This window comes from Diadema antillarum, unplaced genomic scaffold (assembly GCF_040938485.1).
Source record: "Diadema antillarum isolate AM-2024a unplaced genomic scaffold, OU_Dant_1.0 seq00001983_RagTag, whole genome shotgun sequence".
NCBI lineage: Eukaryota > Metazoa > Echinodermata > Echinoidea > Diadematoida > Diadematidae > Diadema > Diadema antillarum.
Window position 1 is genome coordinate 1 of NW_027272641.1, and position 25202 is coordinate 25202.

The 25202-nt window shown below is 38.3% G+C and overlaps 1 protein-coding gene across 1 annotated transcript in view; it reads right to left on the reverse strand.

Moving 5' to 3' along the window:
• Positions 1 to 2841: 2841 nt before the first annotated feature.
• LOC139713479 (uncharacterized) overlaps positions 2842 to 25202 on the reverse strand; it is a gene marked incomplete at its 3' end in the record, with an annotated part of 64915 nt that continues 42554 nt past the window's right edge. The window contains exons 2-4 of the mRNA XM_071625207.1: positions 18455 to 18592; positions 4875 to 5035; positions 2842 to 2956 (exon numbers count right to left, since the gene is read on the reverse strand). Of these exons, the coding sequence (XP_071481308.1) occupies positions 2842 to 2956; positions 4875 to 5035; positions 18455 to 18592 (414 nt within the window). The remainder of the gene's footprint in view (positions 2957 to 4874; positions 5036 to 18454; positions 18593 to 25202) is intronic.

The window sequence follows — 25202 nt, forward strand, 5'->3', positions numbered from 1 at the left end:
AGCAATAAGTAAGAAAATCATTTCCAACGGGAGACACAGAGCCAGGGCGGGAGAAATTAAATCTCAAGCGGGAGAGAACGGGAGATTTTGCAAAAATGGGTTTTCGACGGGAGATCTCCCTTCGAAAACGGGAGAGTTGGAGTCTCTGCAAATGTACCTTTGACAAAACACAATGTGAAATTGCAACTTTTGCTCATGTGTAAACAAGTGGTTTGGTTTCAATGTTGTAATATTGGATCACATTTGATACAGCTCTTTGGAATGGGCTAGGGGTGGGGTGGGGGGGGGGGGGGAGTGGAGGAGGCAATTCTTCCCTTATCATGGTGTACATACCCCCATGGTACCAGCAACTTTGCCATACGCACCAAGCCTGAAGCTGGTATGTCTGATGCTGGCAGTACATTGGTTCTCTTTTCGCTCATGAATATAAAAATCATACTAAAAACATACAGCTTATAGATTATGCCAAGAATCAAACATGATAGCCGTATATAGCTCTCTCCCTGCCCTACACTTTCCACTTTCCATGCACACTTTAATTACAGCATGGCACCCTCATGATATTAACCTATTTATCTCTTTCTCATTTTTGTTTTCCTCCAGTGGCACTGGTATGGTTTTCCATACCACATTTCGGATAAAATCATGGGGATGAAATATCATCTTATAGGAATCAAGTACAGATATCTTACTGAAGCAACACAGTTGACTGGAATGCTGCCATCTTTTCATGTAATCACTATATTTTCACCAAGTAATATTCTTTCTTTACATTTGTGCAGTTATCTTGATCTCTGACCTTGCGCATGATGTATCATTACACATACACACACACATGCACACACACACACACGACAACATTTTTCCCAAATCAATTTTTGGCAACGTAATACAAAAACTAATAACTCTTTGAGTGTGGACACACAATACTACTATTTATCACAATCCACATTACGATGCAAATTATATCAGTCTATCTTTATCATTATTTTTCATCCCTCAAGATAATATACCTCAAGCAGTACTTGTACCAATGACATGCACAAACAAAACATTTTTTTTTTTCTACCTATCCATAACCCATCACCTTTATCAGTTGTCTATTTCTATCTTTCCTACCAATTATATTACTACTGCTGTAGTATACAACTCAAGAGCTAGAAATTACATCTTTAGCATAAATAGGCCTTAGCCATTATTCTTTACTCATATAACCTGTACCGAGCTTGCGGAATACCTTTATCTTCATTACCACTGACAGTACACTGCTATATCAAACTCAAAATTTCTACCCGACCACGTTATCCCTGGAACATGACATTATGCAGCTAGAGGTCAATGACATTTGATTTTGAGGCACTTTCCTAGAATCACATCAGCATAATCATTCTATAAATTGCGCAAATCATATGAAATTGGGGCATCAGGACACAACATAACAGACAACATTTTAACTCAGGCACCCTTTTTGAGCAAAGGGCATAACAATATGGGGGGGGGGGGGCTCTTCCCCTCCCCCCCCCCCCCCCCCCGAGAGCACCTGAATATTTTTGCTACCCGTACGTTCTAGTAGTTGTGTCTTGATTTTTCCACGAAATTAAAAACATGTGAAACTCATCTTACCAAGCCAAGCACAACAAATTACTCTTGCAAAAACGTCCACTTTTACAGAATGTCTTTTGTAATAGTACCCCTCCCCCCTCAAAAAAAAAAAAAAAAAAAATGGATATCTCGAGCAGGAAGGTATTCGGGCCTCTGTTAATAATAATTTTCTTCTTGTTCCTATAATCCTTAATGAAAAATAAATCTCTAAAAGTCCCCCCTCTCTCTCTCTCTGGGTATCCCAATTCTTAAAGACTTGTTAATGTGGGGTTAACATGGAGTAAAAAGGCGGACCTGGCTCGGATATACTTCAAAATCTCCACAACGACTTGTGTAGAGTTTTATGAACTGATATTCGTGTGTCATAGCACACATAGGGTTTAAAGAATCTCTACTGGAGTCACTCGTTATCGATCTAAGCATAATGCTTCAACACATATATTTGCTGAACGGTGCTATTTGTGATTTTCAAGTGTATCCCAGTGGGGCAGCGAATGACTTTGGCTACCCATGATTCTCCACTCTCATATTCACCAATACATACAAACAGACATGTGTAACAGACAGACAGACAATACAAAAAATATGAAGTCTACGGAACATTGATGGCAAATTTATACAAAAATTGGTTGAATGACAAGAGAACACTGCGAGGCAACGTAAAGAAAGGCTGAAAGTTTGATGATACAGTAGAAGCATTCAAACACACAAGTTATCAGTTTTTGCATCGCATTGCGAAAATCAATTTTATTTACCACTGTTCACAGACAGCAAAGTTCACACACAGCAAACGAAAAAGTCACTCGCCTGCAAATGAACTGCACCGATTCTGCGGGCTGTGCAGGATTAAAAAATGACCGGCACGTGAACCCGGCACACTAGTGTGCGGACTTATTGTGGCCAGTTACGTTGTAGGATTAAACGAATTGATGATTTCTTCACGTTCCATTCACACAAGCCATGCTGGGCAAATCATTGTGCGTTTTGAAAAAAAAGAAAAGGAAATCAAGCCGGTCCGATTTTTCATATCACAATATGTATCATGAAAGTTAAACATTTTTTTTTTTTTTTGCATCCACACACACAAATGAGCAGCTTTTGCATCACGTATCACGAGAATCGATTTTCAAAAAGCGTTCATTTCATGTATGTGCGAATGGCTTTAGAAGGACTGCTTCAAGAGCAACGGAAGGGGGTGGAGTGGAGGGAAAGGAAGAGGGGAAAAGCAGGGGCGCTCACCTGATGCTCTGTCCCCACATACCGCACAGACGCTCTTGTTGATTGACGTGCCGGGCATGGAGCCTGGACTGATAGAAGATTGTGCTGGCTGGGAGAAGGGGTTGTGTAAATGGCCCTGCACGTTGAGATGTAAAATGTCTCGTGGTAACTAAAGGGATCAAACAATGAGAAGCTGCTGACAAAGCCTGCATCTGTCGCCCTCCTGTGGCAAAATCGGTTTACTTTTACTCTCACTCAATTACTTTACTTATTCTCGATAAAAGACTTTATCTATTTTTCCCTCGTTCACTTTAAAAAGACTACTGACTACTGTATATGCCATATATTTCGCAAATCTACATTTTTGCCAATCAGAACTTCCCAACGATTTCGGAAGGGGTCAAATTCGTGATCGTGGAGTCTTATACCGAACGGAGAATAATGTATGTACACGTACTTCACATTCATAGCGTGATCAGAGTCAATATTTTTGTGAATAGCACCTGACTCGCAAAATTTACGAAAAATAAAAACCTCACAAAATATTTGGCATATACAGTATTTGGGGGATTACAACAATGCCTTCAAACCTTGCTAATGCTGGGTTTCCACTTTCATGCAATCCCCCTGCCCATGTCACAACTGGCAATTGGTGTTTGATCATGGAATTTTTGTTTATGTCTATCACAATCTGCTCTACTGTGGAAATCATGGTATGAATTGTGGAGTAATTTGCGGTTATCATATCAGATCTTGGGGTAAGTCGTTATGATCGTGATGATTATAGAAAAGTTTTGGACAGTTCAAAAATCGTCTACGATCAATGCCATGGCCACAAGTGACCTCAAGGTCTAATAAGATCTGATACGATCACACATGATTTAGACCAAGATTCAGACCACGACTTCCATAGTGGCACAATTGTGATGGACATGAACGAAGATTCCACGATCAGCTACAGATGATCAATCACGGTGTGCATAGCAGATTGCACGACAGTGGGAACCAAGCATCAATGGCTGATGGAATCAAATACAAGTTTGGCCATTACACGCAACATTTGCCGTATCACTTTTAAATGCTTCCTTTATGTCTTTTTATGACCCCATGTTAAAATTTCTCTGGCCAATGGCAGTTTGCCCCTGCTTCCGAATACTTTAATGGCTGTATTCCCACACGAATGATCTCCATATCTGAAATTGAATAAGAAAATGCTGGACAAGTACTCTACAATGGCAGCATTGGTCGGCAGTACGGCTGTAAACCAAAAGTGTAATTATACAGCAAGGGAGATACAAACATAGCAAATCATAACCATTTTACAAAGTCTGGAAATCGAACAACCACTCCCCAAAAAGTCATAATCAATTATCAGCATAAACACAGACAAATATTCTAGAATGGTAATAACAACGAATGATTACTCTCAGAGCTTTAATAAAGTGATACTCTTTTGCATTCATATAAAAGAGGGTACATTACATCAACAACACATCATAACCCTTTGAGGATTTTGCCATCATAAATTCCCTTCCACACAGCAGTACTGAGCTCACACCAGGGAATGAGGCGAGTACCTTTCTGTCATTTAGCTACGAGCTGTCCTTTTTGCAAATCTTTCAAATTTTCCATGGGAGCCATCTTAAATCTATCAAGCAATTTTGCCACTGTCTTTGGCATTATTACTATTATCTAGCTTTACTAACCATTTCTGTGTCAGAGATTTGGGACAGTATACATCACTACAGGGGTCTTCTGTGCCAATCAGCACTCAAAGCACATAAAATATTAAGGCTATCCCCATTTTGTGTTTGAAATCTCCTGTCTATCAGTTGTGGTTAGACTGCTATCATACACACCTGTACAAAATGCATGCTTTTTCACTGAACTCACTAACTCAATACCGCAGGCAATTCGTTTGTGTATAATGTCAATGTTATTTTGGTGTGGTTGGCCAAGAATAATGCAGATGGATAAAACATGATGCCATTGAGATGTCATAGCTTTAGTGGATAGGATGCTGGGAAGGGGTGGGGGGGGGGGGGGTGGCTTACCTGTACATTGATGTTCAGTGGGCCGTGCATGCCCGTCATGCTGGAGACAGCAGACTGTGATAACGGCATGGAGCCGGTTTGTGAGGTGATGATGGGTTTGATGTCCTCCATGGAGCCCTGGCTGCTGAGGGTGGGTGACTGCATCGGTGGTGAGTGGAGACCTGCTTGAGGTGGAGAGGAAGGAACACGACACCAAACGACTAGTGTGGGACTGAGTAAACAGACTCAACTCGAGGAAGCATACCAAGACTCAGCATACAATGTACTGTGTCAACGTTACATAATAATGCATCTGATGTCCACATTCTTATGAATCAGATATCTGGATCTGAACTTCATTCATGAATATGACCTTCAGGTGTCCTTCCAGTTGAAGAACGGTCGTCAGCGTGAAGTTGAGCAGGAAGTTCATGCACTGATAATTCATAAGAATTTGAAAGTAATAAACTTTGACGGGATGAATGTACATCAATGCATCTGATTATAAATACTACCACTACTCAGAATTAGGCATAAGACTGGAATTTCTTCCAATATTTTTCAATGTTTTTCTCAAAAGCTGTGAAAGAGTGAGCTTCAGTGCAATTTGGTAAAAAGTCCTTGTACAATCTCATGGCACTGTTTTCACATCAACTATCATTTCCAATATTCAATACTACCAAAAAAAAAAAAAAAATTCACAAAGCCACATGTTTCCATAAACATGAACACTCATGGTATGATCAAGTCCAAGAAAGTACAATTTGTATCTGTAGGTTGCTGTTCTATCTTTTTTTCACTATGATTTTCATCAATTCATGCATTTTATATAAGGATAAATAAAACTGTCCTTTCATGAGAGACAAATTCAACTCGAGTACCAATATTTTTTTTAGAATCATCAAAAACTACTATAAATTGCCAAATTCATATGATCCTCTGATTGGTAACACATCTCATAAGATTAATGCAAACGTTTAACTCTCTAAAACAGGCACATATTTGTGATTTATGGCTTTTCTACTTTGTGCAGATATAGTGACTATAAACATCCAGTTCAGAAAAATCTTTCTCGAATACAGTGTTTGTAGGATTCATAGTAAAAATCAAAGAGTTGCCACTCTAATGACAACATAGCAATTTTGTGTAGCAAAGATACTCACGACTTGAGAGAAAGAGAGAGGGAGAGGAAGCGTGTCCCCTAGCACTCACTTTATTACAAATACTATACTGGGAATTGCGAGGTAGTTTCCCTCATTTGGAAACACATCATGGACTTTTTAAAAAACAAACACAGTCCTATTCTGATTGGTTTTTTATCCCCATCCCCCAAGGGTGGATTTCTACTAGTTTGTTCAAAAATCACATTCCCTCCCCATCTTACCCCCCCCCCAAAAAAAAAAAAATAAATAAAATGAAATAAAACAAAACAAAATACACCTGTACAATATCTCCAGAAGAGTTCCTCTGTACAATTTACAATACACTCCAAACCTCTGGACAACAAGTTGTTGCATTAGCTACTTGCTGAAGTAGTAAAACCAAATTAAAAGACTATCTAGATTCTCATCTCAAGCTTTCACTGTACAGTAAATCGAACTGAGATTATGACACTAGCTGTCCTAATTCGTCCTAGATTACACGTACGACGTAAGAAAAAGCTCGAATACAAGGAAACAACATGGGAGTTTTCTTGTACCAATTCGAAAATTAACCCTGGGCTGAACACTGAGAATCGCAAGCTGAAAATTAAGGACCCATCATCAGAGAAAAGAAATAGGATGGCAAGTCACATAAAAAACCAGTACACCTCATCATCTTCAGTTGTGATGTGATGGTGCTTAGCCCTCTGGTTGTTGTTTTTGTTTTGTTTTTGTATTTGTTCCACTCCCCCCCCCCCAAAAAAAAAAAAAACAACAACAACAACAACAACAAAACAAAACAAAAACAAAAACAAAAACAAACAAAACAAAAAAAAAACTGACATAGTTCGAATTTCACCCAAAGGTTCTCAGGAGACCCAACACAATTTATTACCATTCCCTCCGCATCTTTTTTTTCCTCACAGATATTATGATGACCATATTGATAGCAAAAGCGCTAAACCAATTTTCATGTCTCTTTACTACCTAACCAATCAATACCAATCCCCCCTCCCCCTGAAAAAAAAAGACAGAAAAAACATTTGTAAATGCACAGTTCATAGACTATTCTATGACTGCCTTCCTCTTCCAGATTCTGTTTGTTTGTTTTTTTTAAGGGGGAGGACAAAAATCTTGAAATACCGCATACTTCTGTCCTGCTTGAGATTACACCAATCTCATGCATTGCTGGATCCAGGTAGGAATGAAAGATATCACACCATATATCAGATGGGTTTTTTCCCCTTTCTTTTCTTTCTTCTTTTGGGGCAGGGTGAAACATGCATTGTGGATACCTATGCTCTATAAAGTATTAGAAATGGGAAATCTCCCTTCAAGGCCCTATTTTCATATGGGCTTAAATGCACTTGACAAGGGACCATCAGACTCATAAATAATAATGAACCTTTCATCTACGACATGCTCCTTCACACATCAAAACATACAGTTTGCATGAGGCATAATTTAGTATTCACAGCAAGTAAATGCCAGATAGTGGAAGATGATTTTGAGAAGTTTTCAGGTCTGTCTGATGCCATGTAAGACATAATTTGGGAAGGAGAAAAAGGACTTAGAGAAGATGATGAATTGGAATGACAGCCCAGAAGGGAAGGGGAAAGCAAGCCCCCCGTGGCATAGCAGCGGGGCCCTGTTTCATAAAGCTGTTCGTAAAGTTACGAACAACTTACGAGCGACTGGTGATCAGTTCTGATGTGCTATACATATCAGAATTTCCACAATTCAGCACAAGAACTGATCACCAGTTGCTCGTAAGTTGTTCGTAACTTTACGAACAGCTTTATGAAACACCACCCAGGTCTATTATACAATGTATTTTACGTAATGGAAAATGCTCCCAACGAGACTCTTACAACGAGTCACTTTTTGGTAAGGAAGTAGAATGAAGTCATAATAATTCAATAGCATTTTTCTGTTGACAAAAGTCATCTAGCAAGCTCTATCCTACACAAACATTAGCATAAACACGCATACACAAAAGCACAAAGACACATCTTAAAGCCACAAGCACTTGAATAGTAAAGTGATGTATCAGAAAAATGGAATGCAACATCACTACCAACACTATTCGCGATGCTTTGACAGTGAAAACGCCGTCCTTACACCGTGATTTAGTCGTCCTATGGTTGTGCTTTCGTCGTGAAAAAGTCGTGGTTTTATTGTGATATCGCTGTGAAATCGATGAGGTAGATAATGAGGTAGCCCCTTTGTGATGTTAATAGATCTTTGTTCGCCCTCTTTAGAAAATGTAACAATCGGAACAAAAGCACAGTTCTGGCGAGGGTGTCTTGATCGGACTCTCGAAAGCTTTTGTTATAGCGCAGCAAGCCGTCCGCAAATTTCTATAGTCGCGTGGATTAGATTACTACCATGGCTTACCGTTAGATTACTACATTGTTTGAATTCCCTCAGTTCATCGCGCTTTGCCGCCCGGGCACACGATAATCGCTTCGACTGCGAAGTGCACACAGTGAGGACGGAAAAAAAAAAAAGATATAAACTTTAGCGAAAGTGCATGATCAGACTCTAGGTATATTCTGAAAACATGCATCTAATCGATCGCTTATTTTCCGTCGCAAATTACATGGTAAAATGTGCAACAAAATCATTTGTATTTTACGTAAAAACGTTTTATAAGACCTCCGTGAACGTAATGTCAACGTAAAGCGTGAACTCAGTAAAATCGGAGAAACAGTAAACACCCTGCCTCACTCAAAACATCTGTATACTCTCCCTTAATCTGCATCGATTTCCACTCCAAATTTCACTTCGATGGAGTTTGTAATCCGTTCCTGTCGCCGTAACGAAAATGTCTAGAACATCAATGGTACTGAAAATGACTTTCCGAATATTCCGATGTATCAAAGGCAGGGCTCGACACTAACGGTGGCCCGGTGGTCCAAAATTTCAGAAATGAAGATTTTGATGGCCCGATCGGGCCACCAAAAAAGGTCGGATGTTTGCCTTTACTTTTGGAAATGAACAGCGGTAACAATCGGCTCCGTAAGATGCTAAAATTAATGTCAGATGTTTGCTTTATTTTTGGCAATGATTAACGGTAATATTCGACTCCGTATGATACAATAATGAATGTCGGATCTTTGCTCATACATTGTACTTTTGGAAATGAATAACGGTAAGATTCAGCTCCGTACGGTGCTGAAATTAACGTCAGATACTAGTATTTGATTTTGCGTTCGGAAATGAATAAAGATAACATTCGGCTCCGGAAGATGCTGAAATAAAATAATGTTGAATATTTGCTTTGACTTTCGGAAATAAATAACAATAATTTTCAACTCCGTACGATGACAAAATAAATGCCGGATATTTGCTTTTACGTTCGAAAGTCAATAACAATAACATTCAGCTCCGGAAGATGCTGAAATAAATGTCAGATGTTTGCTTTCAATTTTGGCAATGAATAACGGTAATATTCGACTCCGTATGATACAAAAATGAATGTAGGATCTTTGCTCATACTTTTGAAAATGAATAACGGTAAGATTCAGCTCCGTACGGTGCTGAAATTAATGTCAGATACTAGTATTTGATTTTGCGTTCGGAAATGAATAAGGATAACATTCGGCTCCGGAAGATGCTGAAATAAAATAATGTCGAATGGTTGCTTTGACTTTCGGTAAGGGATAATGATAACTTTCAACTCCGTACGATGATAAAATAAATGCCGGATATAATATTTGCCTTTACGTTCGAAAGTAAATAACAATAACATTCAGCTCCTGATGATGCTAAAGTAAATGTCGAATGATTACTTTCCCGTTCGGAGATGAAAAACAATAATATTCAACTCCGTACGATGATTAAAATGTCGGATGCTTGCTTTTACTTTCGAAAGTAGATAGCAATAACATTCGGCTCCGGAAGATGTTAAAATAAAAATAATGTCATGATGATTGCTTTTACGTTGGAAAGTGAATAGCAGTAATATTCTGCTCCGTACGAAGCTAAGATAACTTTCGGATGTTTGCTTTTAAATTTCGAAATGAATAACAGTAACATTTAGATGCATTCGATGGTAATATTAACGTTTCATGTTTAATTGCTTTGACGTACGGAATGAATAACAATATAGTATTCAACTCCGTACGATGATGAAATATATGCCGGATGTTTGCTTTTCCGTTCGAAATTAAATAGCAATAACATTCAGCTCCGGAAGATGCTAAAAGAAATGTCGAATGATCCCTTTGACGTTTGGAAATGAATAACAATAATATTCAACTCCGTACGATGATTAAATAGATTACAGCTCGTTATCCCGAAGGTTCGTTGAAGGCTCTTCGGTACGAAGATTCGTTATTCCCAAGGTTCCCGGCGTTGTTCCGAATTTCATTTTCTGATTGACTATTCTTCGGAATAACGAACCTTCGGAATAACGCCACAATTAATGTCCAGATTAAAGAACCCGTTTTCATTTTTGGATTAACGAACCTCTAGGTATCATCCTAGGGAGACTTTGTGTGTTTTGGATTAACGAACCTTCGGAATAGCAAACCATCGGAATAACGAACAGCACCCATAAACTAAATGTCTGATGTTTGCTTTTATGTTCGAAAGTAAATTGCAATAACATTCATAATAATCTATAAGCCTATTTGCTAAATCTTAGAACTCAGAATAACAGTAAGATGATTGAATGTTCTATTCATTTATTTTCAACATGACGCACTTCAGTAATATTTGATATTTGTTTTTCTTTGTAGTAGGACCGATGTAGTTTTTCTTAAGTTTTTCTTGATTTTTTTTTTCGGGCCACCAGAAAGTTAGTGTGGAGCCCTGATCAAGGTCATTGGCATGTTAGCCCGATCGGACGCCGTGTTTTTTTTAAAGAGTATAGAAGCGCACGAATGTGATTTTTACTACGACTGGGCTGTGTATAGTTATGCCACTTGATAAATGTTGATGTACAGCGAGAGTTATCAACATTTAAATTATGTAGGAAGCGTGATCGTTCGTATTTTGTCATGAGGGTATTTAAAATTCAGATAAACATCTCATTTCTCCCATGCCGTGTGGCGGAATCCGAATGACTGTCACAAACTACATTCGAGTAAACCTCTATCAATGTACCTTATTACCACGCCACACTACATACATTGTAGCTAACACGAGTCCATGAGAGTAATGCGTTGCCATGCATCCACGTGTGCGTCCGCACTACCAGTGAGCGGTCAGTGCAGGTGCGCAGAGCACTTGTACAAAGTGATACGTGCACCTGATACTCTGGCGTGAACCATGCAGGGCCGTATAAAGAGAGTGGCCATCTCGCTTTTTGGCTTATGTGTTTTGAAGCCTGTGATTGGTCAAAAGCTGGTCCCATGATCTACAGGCGCCATGTCGTTACTAAAGTGCGCTCATAATGCAGTGCCCACTGTTTACGACCACAGAACTCTGTGTTTACGACCCCTTTGGCTTGGTTATTTTGTTACGTCTGAGCGTACACGCTAACCCTGTTACGTGTAATACACGCGGTAACGACATGGCGTCCAAAAATTAGCAGTTGGCCAGACTCTCTTTATATACGGCACTGGCGTGAACCTTAAACTCCTTCCACATGGATGAGAAGACCGGACAAGATCGACGCGACGGGTACAAGTGTCGATCACAAATCAATTAAAAGATGACTAGTATTCACACTGATTATGCCTGCATGGATAAGAATTTCAGCACAGCCTTTTTATTCACTTCCAATATGGGGTCTGTAGGCCTATATATTTCCGAAGTATACTTTCTCTCATGAGTCGATGGAATACTAGTACAAACTTACATGTATTCGTTTTTCTTGTCAGGCACAAAGAGAAAGAGGGAGAGAGAGGGGGTGGGAAACAAACAATCAGAATACTGTTAGCGTTCGTTTAATACATGTACATTATAGTTTAATGCATTCTTAACTTGAAGCTATAATTTCTCGAATATTAATTCATTGCCTTTCCCACGGCCCTCAGAAACTAAAGTTCATGAACTTGCGGTGTGTCTTGTTTATCATGTTTGGCACGTAAGGAATGCGCGCATACTACTAGACAGGGCGTGTATTCTGCCATTTCTTTCTTCGAAGTCTGAAATGTAATAACCGTCGAGTAGGTTTATTTCATGTGCTTCACATGTTAATCATGATGCATGCATGCCTGAGAGCGTTCGTTCGTCGTGAACCTTCGAACTTGCTCTATACTCAGACAATAATTTCGGGAATTTCCAAGGCAACTGAGTAATATTTCTTTTTTAAAACCATTAATAAGAACAAATGTAACCTGCTAATTGCTTATCGATAAATCGATAAAGTTAAAACTATCGTTCTTGTGCCTCACAGTGGTGTGGAGCGTATGCCGTTGAAACGTTCTTTTTAATGATGGAATAAAAAACAAGAACGCAGTTTGGTCGACCGTTCACAAGTTTAGAATGCTGTTCGCGCCAATATTTGTGTCTTGTGTCTTTCTTACGTGCGAAAAAGTTTGCTAGCGGATTACAAATCTCCCGAGTTTTGTAACCTGCTAATTTGTATGCGTGTATAAGAAGACATTGTAGGCTTCCTGCCAACCTCTTCAGGATATTAAACATCGTTAGAAAATATTTCAAATATTCCACCAAGTGTCTATACCAGATTGTTGTATTTCAGTTCTAAAAATGCAAAAGCTCCCCCGTGTGAGAGGGGGACACCCCCTTCTCCACACATTACTAGTATAGACTTCTCTTCACTCACATAAAGTTGGTTACAGTGAAAGACGCACACGTCCATCAGAAGATGGTTGTAGCCATTCTCATTGTTCCCCGATCGATCAGTACACATTTTCTTTTTCTTGTTTTTTTTTTGTTGAAAAAGAATAAAAATATTGTAACAAAGTGTGAATTAGATCGTTGAAATTCAGATCTCGATACAAACTTTCCTCGCACCTTTAATCATCATTTATAAAGTTCTTACACAGTGACAGACGCGCACGGGACTCACGAGGTGACAGAAAAATCACGATTTTATAGCCATGCCCACTGTCCCAGAGTATTAAATTTCTTACATTTTCTTTAAAAAAAGATGTACACATGATGAATTCCATAAAAATGGTGTTGAATATCATATCTAAAAATACAAATGCACCCGCGATGGTCTGTCACAAGCTCTGTGCTCTCTATTATGCTCCAGCTCTCCCTCGATTACATGCTCTTCCCCTCCCGCACACGTAAATATGGATATAGTGCCTATACCTGTTACATGTATCTTTGGACACTGTTCCATACGAGGGTATGATTAACCCCTCCCCCCCCCAAAAAAAAAAAAAAAAAAATGCAATCGTTACATGGAGTTTCCGCCAGATGTTGCTTACGCTATATGAATAAAAAACCGCGTAGATAAGTAACAATTACCATAGGTACTCTCTTAAATTAAGCTCTTACCATAGAGGTCACATCAGTCGGGTCACTAATAAAAAGAACTGTTCATAGATAATCATATAGGGGCCAACCCCGATTTGTAAAGCCTGATGTTCTTTTTTTCTATTTTGTTTGCATTTAATCTTACAAACGTATATACAAACTGTTTCTTGACATAAAAGCCAAGGTGCTCCCTGCCCCATCGTAGGTTGTTTAACAATGACCCGGATATTCATTAACTCCTTGCGGCTGGAAGCTTTTGTGCTTGATGATGATATCAAAAGGTTGAACGGCATTGAGTCGCTGAGCTGCGCATGCATGACAAACGATGACCGAGCTGTGCCGATATAATGGGTCGGTTTGGAGATGGATCTTTTCCACCTCCCTGGTTCGATGTAGAAGGTAACATGGACATTATAGTGCACTTCGTCGTCAGAAAACGACTAACAGTTATTTACTGTTGATCACCAAATCCTCGAAGTAGTATTCAGAGTAATTTCACAGTTCAAAATTTAACTCCCTTTAATCTCGTAAGCAGTTTATTACATGCAATTCGGTAAAACGTGAGATCGTATAGTGGGTTTTGCATTGTCATGATCATGTTGTTTATATTACTCGAAAATATCAATAAATGAAATTCTTGCCTCGTATTGTTTTCATTACAACCGATTGAAAATTTGTTTTATATCGACGTAAACTGTGAATTCGTGAATACAAATGAAAATTACTTGACTGGACATGCATGGGCACTTAAAATCTGATCTATCCACAAAGAATATACGTGAAGATTATCCCGTATTAATTCTATCAAATTTTGTTAAGGACAGAATTGCATTATTGTTGATAACGGAATTCATGATGCCGTAATTACGATAATTTACCTTGCACTGAATCGTAATATTGCTGTTAATGATACGGAATGTTGCTATAATCAGAATAACGAGTGCCGCTTAGTTATTTCCGCGTGCAGTATATGTCGTATATGTTGTTTGTAACAATACTCCGTCATATTTTGAACGGGCCAAGACACAATCACTCGCCCTGCGTATTATACTGTACATAATTATGACATAGTTCACGATATCCCGCTCGATAAAATGATTGGATGAAATGAGCGGCAACTTCTTAGCACTTCTGATTCTTGAGCAGATATATAATTTTCTTTAAGAGAATATCCATATCAGCGTTTTAAGCTTCATGATTTAAACTACGGAAATTTTTCTGTCTGTAGGCTGTGTTATCAACAAGGTTCTATATCTGAAAGAGAAACTGCAAGAGACTTTCAGTTTGCCACTGCTCTGCGTGGAAGTTTCGTCCGCATTTGCACGCTGTCAGGGGCCGAATATATCACTGTCATTATCGTAACACCTCGTCTTCATCATTATCACAAGCGCCCTCGATCCATCATTATCATCATCAAAAGCATTAAAAAAAAATTTCAACGTCATAGGGCTCGACACTAACGGTGGCCCGGGGCCACCAAAAAAACACGTCGGGCCCCTAAAATTTCAGAAATTAAGATTTTGGTGGCCCGATCGGGCCACTAAAAAAAGTCGGATGTTTGCCTATACTTTTGAAAATGAACAGCGGTAACAATCAGCTCCGTAAGATGCTAAAAAAAAAATGTCAGATGTTTGCTTTTAACTTTGGAAATGAATAACGGGAATATTCGACTCCGTATATGATACTAAAACAAATGTTGGATGTTTGCTTATACTTTTTGAAATGAATAACGGTAAGATTCGGCCCCGTACGGTGCTAACATTAATGTCAGATATTTGATTTTGCGTTCGGAAATGAAAAGGATTCTTAACATTCGGCTTCGGAAGATGCTGAAATAAATGTCGAATGTTTGCGTTGCCGTTCGGAAATAAATAAGAATGATATTCAACTCCGGATACGATGATGAAATAGATGCCGGATGTTTGCTTTTATACGTTCGAAAGTAAATAGCAATAACATTCAGCTCCGGAAGAAGCTAAAGTAAATGTCGAATGATCCCTTTGACGTTCGGAAATGAATAACAATAATATTAAACTCCGTATGATGATAAAATAAATGCCGGATGCTTGCTTCTACGTTCGAAAGTAAATAGCAATAACATTCAGCTCCGGAAGATGCTAGAATAGATATCGAAAGATCCCTTTAACGTTCGGAAATGCATACCAATAATATTCAACTCCGTACAATGATTAAATTAATGTCGGGTGTTTGCTTTTACTTTCGAAAGTAAAGAGCAATAACATTCGCTCCGGAAGATGCCAAAATAAATATCAGATGATTGCTTTTAGGCCTACATTCGTTTGGAAGTGAATAGCAGTAACATTCTGCAACATACGATGCTAAAATAAATGTCAGTATTTTGCTATAGCATTTCGAAATGAATAACAATAACATTCAGTTGCGTTGCATGGGAAAATAATGTCTGATGTCTGCTTTGACGTTCAAAAATGAAAACAGTAACATTCGGCTCCGTATATACGATGCTAAACAATTGTCAGATTATTCATTTCACTTTCGGAAGTGGACAGCAATAGCATTCGGCTCCATGCGATAATGAAATAAATGTTGGATGTTGAAATGAATAACGGTAATATTCTGCTCCGTACGATGCTAAAATAAATAACACATTGTTGTTTTTACATTTGGAAATGATTAACGGTATCTATCGGCTCAGTTAGGTGCTAACATAAATAGCGGATGTTTACTTTCACGTTCGGAAATGAATAGGGCCTAAGGATAATATTCAGCTCCGTAAGATGCTAAAATGAATGTCGGTTCTTTGCTTTTACATTTGAAAATGATTAACGGCAACATTCGGCTCCGTAAGGTGCTTAAATAATAGTAAAATTGGATGATTGCTTTTAATACAATTTTGTTTGTTTTAGGCTTTCAATACCGATGTAGAAATAAGGACGATACGATAAAATTAGAAGCTGAATGAATATTAAACGACATGTCTCACGTCCCGCTCAGGCATCTTGCACTTCTTTAATTTATGGTCTTGGTAAACACGACACGTGGTACGCGCCTGCCGCGATATAACGCATTGAAGAACCTGCATGGTAACGTACATAAACACGCATGCGATTTGTCGTAATTAATGTGGTAGCGAACGCAGGGATTTACGAAGACGAACACAGGGATTTACGAAGACGAATACACATGCTTCGTTGCATGTCTTTTCATGCTATTCTAGGTGCTCGCGTCGATCGACGAAACCATACTATACTGTTACAAACGACATGAACAATGCAAGTGGAGCTTCGTTTGTTGTATCGAAATGGATAAACAAGGTGCTGGAACCAAGATTATCAGCGGATTATCAAACTTTGCAACGCTCCAGAAGCACTGAAACAGCATGATTTGATCGTTCTTCGGCCGTGAACTAGTAGTGAAAAAGTCGTGGTTTTGGAGCCCAAGAGCTGCGGACAAAAGCCGATGTAACAATCGGCGGATTATCACCATGAATAGCATGTGTCTTTTGTTCGATTTTCACGCTGCATAACAAAAGAGTCACTCTAGCCGGCGAGGGGGCGAGGCAGGATGTCGGTGATTGTTCTGCCCGAAAAGCACGACTTTTTCACGACGTAACAACTACTAATCCACGGTAATATCACATCGATTCCAGCACATTTTCACAACTCGTTCACCACCTAATCACAACGCAATCACGGCAAAACCACGGGGACAATATGTAAGTGCAAAAGCACGACTTTTGCACGACTAAATCACAACGAAACCACAAGTAAAGGACGGCGTTTTCACTGTCAAAGCATCGCGAATAGTGTTGGTAGTGCATGCTTTCATGTCATCCACAACTTTTCCAGTCCTAGTATTGGTTATAGAATGACTCAATATACAAATTGGAAGCTGTGTGTGAGGATTAGGCAAAATGTCACCTTGAATCATAAAGCTTTATTAACTCACACGGCTATTTCCTAGGATCTCCTTTGCAACCTTCTTCCACTCACACTGACGACAAACTCTCACTGTAAGAGTGACTCAAAACAAGGCAAAAGCCAAGCGATGTCGTGCTTGCATATGGCAAATTTTCAAATACAGTGTTTTTCAATGTCAGTTGAGTAACCTTTTGACCTTTGACCATGTCGGACTTCACCAATATGTGAACTTGACAGGCATTTTTAGGTGATGTACCTGTGGTGAGAATTTTGTGGTCATACCTCAACGCTGTGGAAAGTGTAACATTGAGAGCACACCACAATATGCAGTGTTTATCATGGAAAGTCCATTGACATTCTGACCTTTGACCTTGTCATATTTCACCACTATTTGAACTTGACCGGCATCCTGAGGCTATGTTCCTAAGGTGTGAGTTTGGTGGTTATAGCTGAGTGTTATGGAAAGTACACCAAATTGTTGACAGCGACGACGCCGACAACAAGAGGACGCCGACAACAAGAACAATGTCGGAAAAGTGACGCCTATGTCTCACTTCCGCTATGCAAGAGAGACAAAAATAGCGATTCTCATATGGAGAGGAATACTACTGAAGAAGTTTTCATGCAAAAATAATCAGAAAATGAAACCTTTGTGGAATCTCCCTTGAGAGCTACGGACTTTTTTAATACTTGAGGATTTTAAAAGTGACAACAAGAAATGCTGCCTCAGGCTTGAAAGCATGATACCACTATTGTGGCAAGTGATTACATCCCCCACATGACTGTAACTTATAACAAACAAAAGGTCCTCATCCACCCCCCCCCCCAAAAAAAAATGAAATAAAATGGCATGAATGCACTCAAATCAATGAACTTATACATAATTAAGTATATAAGAAAAATAAAGGAGCAAATAAAAAACAAATAAAAAAAAATAAATGAAAGAATAAACAAAATGAATAAAAAATAAAATAAAGAAGCAAATAAAGATAGGTAGATAAATAAATAGATAAATAAATGAATAAATTAACAAACAAATGAATAAATAAATAAATAAATAAATAGATTACTAAATAAATTGATTAATAACTAAATAAATAAATAACTAAATCCAGATAAACGAACGAAGTAAAATCACATGATTTGGTTTGCTTACGGTATTCTCCTATGCTTCCTGTGTGTAGTAGGCCCGGTGAAGAGAGAGTAGGTGAGCTAAGACCTTGGCTGGACAGCGAGGGAGACCCCATGGTACTTGTGGGTAGCGGCATGCCGAGGGGCATGGACTTCATCGAGTCTGGAGGACGAGCCATGGGGGGGGGGGGGGGTAAGAAGAGAAGTGGAAAACAGACAAATAAACCAGTGAACAAACAAAGAACAACTATAAAAGAGGCAATTATCATACAAATTAGAATTTCACACCTAGGGAATCGCGTCAGTCGCGCCCCAGCGAGAATTTTTCCCGTGCTGGGTGGCGAGGATTGCTTGGCATAATCGAGGGATTTGACGATCTGTGGCGTTCCTGTGCCTTGACGTGTTCATTCTGAGAAATGAGTACAATCATTCAGTTCACAGCTTGTTTGTACACAGGTTTGACTGAAAGTAATTAGGCAATGCAAGCCAATTAAAGGAATACAACCCAATCCACGCTTAAGATGACTTTGACAGACGGGGATAAAATCAAACCAAATCAAATCAAACAGAAAATAGGGAATCAAATCAAACTCTGTTTTGCATGTTTTGTAATTTAAAAATCTTAAATATTCAACGTTCAATTCCCTTGACAATATTGCTTTAATAATGTTCCTTTTAAGGAAAATTCCATTATGACATTTACTACGCTGCTTTTATGAAAACAGAAAAATCAGAGCAGAAATAAGTGATAATTTTGGGGGAAAGAGATTTACAAAAAATTAAAAGTTTAGAGGGTAAAACAAATTGTCAAAATCAGTGGGATATAGGTGTTTCGATTTTTAAAATTTCCCTAATCTTCATTTTTTTTTCAAATATCTGAGCACAAACAAATTTTAATCTGAGGAGAAAACACACAAAAATGTCTAGTTGGTACTTCTATCATGTAGCAAAAACAGGTCTGAAGTATTCTTCTTTCTCAGGAGAAAAATGAAACATTTTCTTTCATCCCTCCCCCCCCCCAAAAAAAAAAGAAAAGAAAAATGGAGAGCCGCTTGATATCCACATCACACACAGTTGCCAATTTGTTTTAATCTCTAACTATATTTCACTGTTCACAACAGTATTTTTGTGTGTGTGTGTCTCATCAGTTTCCCTAGATTTTCACTGACCTACAAGTTCTTCTCTGATTTTTCTGTTTTCACACTTGTAGAAGGCAACATCACGTTTAAGTTCACACAACTTTTCTAAACTTCAAGATTTGCTTTAGAAGTTTCGATCATTGATGATTAGCTTGTAGTGTAGCCCCTGCATACAGGCACTTGAAAGTTAGCGATCTTAAAGATTAGTCGATGATTAGAAGCACAAGATATCTACAGATTGAATACACTCTATCTAAAAGCTGCTGCAGGTCCCCCTTTGTAACGTTGTGTGGACATGATCATCGACAAATTCAAAAGTTTGTGTGACCTTTCAGTGAACCCTATTCCCCTCAGCTTCCAAGCCAACCTCCAGTGCATGTTGCACACTACTATATCGTCACACATTATCAGGTTCATCGCTGGCACTGTTTGAATGTATTTCTTCCAGTTCTGTGGTTTAATCATCGAGTGCGACTCTCACTCGAAAATTCAATTTTCGATATATTAAAGGTATTGTGTGGGCGCACGTAATAGTTTAAAACAATGCTAACCATCGAAGTTTAAAACTTTGAAGATTACAAACGTCGTGTGAATATAACTTGTATCAGGATGGACATTCCCTTTGAGGTATCATCATTACCATAGATCACTACATCACTTCGTCGATTGGATCAAAGGATATAGCGTCTTTCAAACAAAGCAATTTCATGTTGACTCATTTGCGAGCCAGAGGGAAACTTGTAAAGCACAAATAAGTGCTGATATGAACTTTCTATGCACTAGAAATATGACCCAATATATCACAAATTATGCCATATAACCACAGCTAGAATACATATATCAGAATAGGCAAATGTAGTGGGCAATATAGATATTTTGAGCATCCATTGTAAAACATATGTCAGTATACACTCATGTGTGTAGGCTCAGACTCTTTATATGACTTTTTAAAGTTTGTGTTCTGTTGATACAATGAATTTGTGGTAAAGTGCATTTTTCTTTTTATACCATGGATGTGATATTGCTTGCAACAGCAAAATCGTATTACACCAGTTATCTCTGTCCCTACTTTGAATCTTGGAGCCACCTGGACAATAGCTACAACTTTGTGGAACATTTGAAAATCTTTTACATACATTTGATTTGATTCCAACTGGTTTACTGCTTGTGAATACATTGGATAGAATTACAGTCAATCACTTCAATGAAAACTCTTATTCAACAAATGCATATGACTACAGATTATGCTAGCATATCATTGTGTAAGCTAAGTCTACAGTTCAAGTATCTTTGTGCACAATTGGTCCTGAAGAATACCACTGATATTCTTGGCACATAATCCCTCCATCCCTCCCCCCCCCCCCCATAAAAAATAATACACATCCAAACAAGGAAGGAAAACACAGTCAATGCACTTTACATATATTGATACACTTTTTAAAAAGATATCTTTACATTTGTAAGTCCTGCTGCCTGCAGCAATATCTATATATTTCTGGAAAAAAATACTTTAATCAATCCTGCATATCTATTTCAAATTTTGCACACAGATGTTATAACACATCATGGGATATGGACACCTGACACACAACGTGGAGGTCAATATACATTTGTGATAGATCTGCACAGATGTCTGCAAACTCGCGTTCTAGAGATGAATACAGTATTTCTTGAATGAATGCATTTCACTTAAAATCTCACATCACTCTGTGGTTTAGGTTTATTTTTGTTCAAAGTTGAACTCATTAAAACCAATAATATAATATCACAGTGCCATTCTAACAATCCATGTAGAAATAAAATGGTTGAAGTATTGATAGCTGGAGAGGGGATAACAAAATTATACTCCAAAAGAAGGGAAGATGTCTTCAAAGTCATCTACCCATAATACAAATGACCAGTGTTGCTGATAGACATTTACTGATAGCGTTACAGCATCTTGACCACAGCAGTATGTTATTTGGAAACATTATGGTACAAGACATGAATGTCATTCTGTGCTAGACCAAACATACGCATACCCAGCCATTCTCAGCACAAACACACAATACACACACATACCCAGAAGAATCAGGGGGGTGAGACAACCTTTTTGTGCACTCAGCTCAAGGTCGTGGACACAGTGGCTAGGGCAGCTAAAACCTGCTCTGACATGACAAAATGGTTGACCTTTCTTCACCCTCAATTGACTGTGTTGTCAACATTCGAGGGTTTACGTGTCCGTGATATTGAATAGATCATTGGAGCTCATTCTACCCTTGCAAACACACACATACATACATATTTAGACTATTGCAAGGCGTCTTACCTATTCACAAAGTAACCATAAACTTTTATGAAGTCACTGCTGTATTTTTGCAATAAGAACACCATTACAGAAGAGAAGGTAGAGTACAAAGCTTTCCACATACAAGTAACATATAGTACTCATGGTTTTGTTACTTTTTCTTGCTGGTATTATTTAAACAATCCTATGATACTTCGAAAACATAAACTTGCATGAAATATGATGTGACCAAAAGTCTGTGAAGACCTGCCCTCTCAGAATACTGGTTCATCACAAACCAGCGTTTGGTTCTCGAGCCGAGTAAGAATTAGTGCATTCACCCACTGAAAGTACAGGTTTAGCAAACGATGGAAATGCTAAAGGCACTGAAAATAGCTCTTCTTACTGCCACTGTAATTAATTTCTCTTCTTCCAAAAAAATGGGGAAAAAGCTGGTTATACCATACTAAAACAATAACACCATTTCTCATCATATCCATACCAGGCACGTTTTAACTACATCCAGCCTGCAAAACAGAAACCAAAGAAAACAATGTGTGTTACTTTCATGACTTCCTGGAAATATACTACCATCACCTTTTACTTCTTTTTTATTTCACACTTTGCATGTGGAACTGTGTGTATAAATAATGTGTAAAGTCAATGTGTCACTATCTTGTGCAGCTACTGCATCTTTGGGCAAAGCTTTTACAGAAAGGCAGTATCATTAATCTCACCAAAGATAAACCACTCTAGACTTTACAGACTGTGCACATAAAATTTAAATCACAAGTTAAAGATTTGTGTGTGTGTGTGTGTGTGTGTGTGTGTGTGTGCATGTTTTAATTATCCCTTTTGAGGTAGGTTCTCATACAAAATGACGAGAATGCACAGGAACTTATCACTACTCAACTGTCAACGGCATATATTCCGCAGGTATGATACATTGCAAATTGGGACCAGTATAAAGACAATTACAAATTCATGATCAAGAACGCGCGATGGAATAAAAAATAAGTATTATCCATCTTCAGGCAAAACATTTGTGATTTTCCACGTTGATGACAAATAAAAATACTTCTGTGTCACGAGGGACAATGTTTTTTCAAGTTGCTAATTTTGCAAATTACAAAAATATCAGTCATTTCTCAAAATTCACAGAAATATCAAAGAACGCTGTGAAATATATAATGAAGGACATGATAATAAACTTTATTAAATGTAAAATTAAAGTTCAATCCCATCCAAAACAGGCTGTTCTGCAAAGCCATATGGATTCCTAAAGGCTTGCCCAGTCAAGTGATATACTTAACTTCTCTTTAATATGCAGTATCTATTAAAAAAAAAGAAGTAATTCTAAAATGCATTTTCATGATTCTATTACGCCTACACACATCTAATCTAGATAATAGCAGATACCAGTACTACACAGATCTATGACCTGTCAACCTTCCAAAACAAGCATAACAAGCATCTGGATAATAATATATAATATATAATAATATATATCTGGATAATAGTATAAAAGAAGCTTTAAGTTTTTATACATTTTCTTTAAAGTTAAAGAATCATCTAAAAACTTCGTACGCAGCATAATAATTCATTCTTCTTTTTTACTCTTAATTTTCAAAGTTGTGTTGCTTCGTTATTCTCACTACTCTTTCTTCATCAGCGAGCCCGTGCTTCTGTGCCTCCAGTGCCCTGGTTGTGACCCACCATTTCCCTCTCCTCTCCCCTCTTCCCCCCCCCCCTTGTCCACCTCGGACTTTACTACCTCTTCACTACTATATCTTTCTATCCTCTTATAATTTTTTCCTTACAAGAGAGCCGCCATGTGTTTCTTAATGTGCGTCCGTATGTGTGCATGTATGTGTGTATTACTCTGTCTGTCTTTTTTTTTTTTTTTTTTGCTACCACTTAGGGAATTTTGTTGTTGTTGTTGTTTTTTGCAATTATATTTTTTTTTCTCTACGAGGGGACTGCATTCTACAAGCTCTGCTTTTTAGCAGTCCCCTCCATTTCCAGCAATATTGTTTATGCATTTACCACAGTGACGTAACTGTTATTTGTATCTCTGTTGATAATTTACCTGTATCTCTTTTACAATGTTATTCTGTTCATCGCATTGTGGTATTTCATGACGTCTGTGTATATGAGAATTTCTTTGTATGAGCGTTTCTTTGTATATCTTATTATTGTTTGTTGGAAGTGAAATAAATCAACTGAACTGAAACAAGCAGACACACATACAAACACACATCCATAAACCGTATGCACACGTTCCAGTTGTCAAAACACCACACAGTGGCACCTGTAGCCATAACATCAATGTTGGGGTAGTTTGGCAGTATGACCCTCACACAGCATGAACCTCTGGCCTAGTGTGACCTTCTGATTCACAGTGTGGAAAGGTATGTCAATGTCAATCCCCATACATTCCTTCCCTGCACCTCTAAATCCCCTACTTGAACCTCCTTGCCAGTCCAAAATAACTCTCACAGCGACCTCGAGATGACCTTTGACCCCTACCCTTTCTCTCCCCTCTCCACTTTTTTCTTCTTTCTCTTCTCTATTCTATCTTCCTACCTACCTTTCATTTTCCTCAGTGAGCTCAATGCCATAACCACCTGTTCTCTGTTACTCTATGCTTACAGTTTGCTAATGCAATTTCTTATCATTTGAATTTCTCTCATTCAAAAATTAATGATTTGAAATAAAATAATTTGGAATTCCTGATTTGAGCCTAATTCTACAAAGAAAATAAGAGGTAGAAACATTCTGTCCCTCAGACACATGACATAAAATGGAGGTCTCGTGTGTGAGAGTCACAAATCGTGCACATGTATAGAAGATCCTGCTTCATTCATTTATCGCAAAGAGCATGGTGAAAGCCCGCTGAAGTGGCCACCACCTACCAACACAAAAAACAGTGCGTAAATCTTCAAGCATGAAGCCAGCACTCAAACGGAAGAAATAATATTACAAAAAGGCCCCCCCCCCCCACACACACAAAACACAGTCATGTCGTATGAAGGAAAAAACAAACTGCAGATAAAAGAAGAGAACTTTACGCTATGTACAATGTGAAGATGTTGGGCCAAAGTAGGCCCTCAACTATTTATTTTTGTATTACAATAATTATGATGCTTTATTGGTGATATTTATTGGCCAAGCAACATTTACCATGACATGCTAGTGAAAGATATAAATGCATGTACACAAGTTGTACCTGAAAATAACACTAGAAGCCTTCTACTACCAGCCCTTCCAATATAATACGATAAACAGATTTGGAATACCACGGCGCATATTGCATCTCAAACTGTGTTTGGCGTGAACAAGAACAAAAACAAAATATCCACACATTT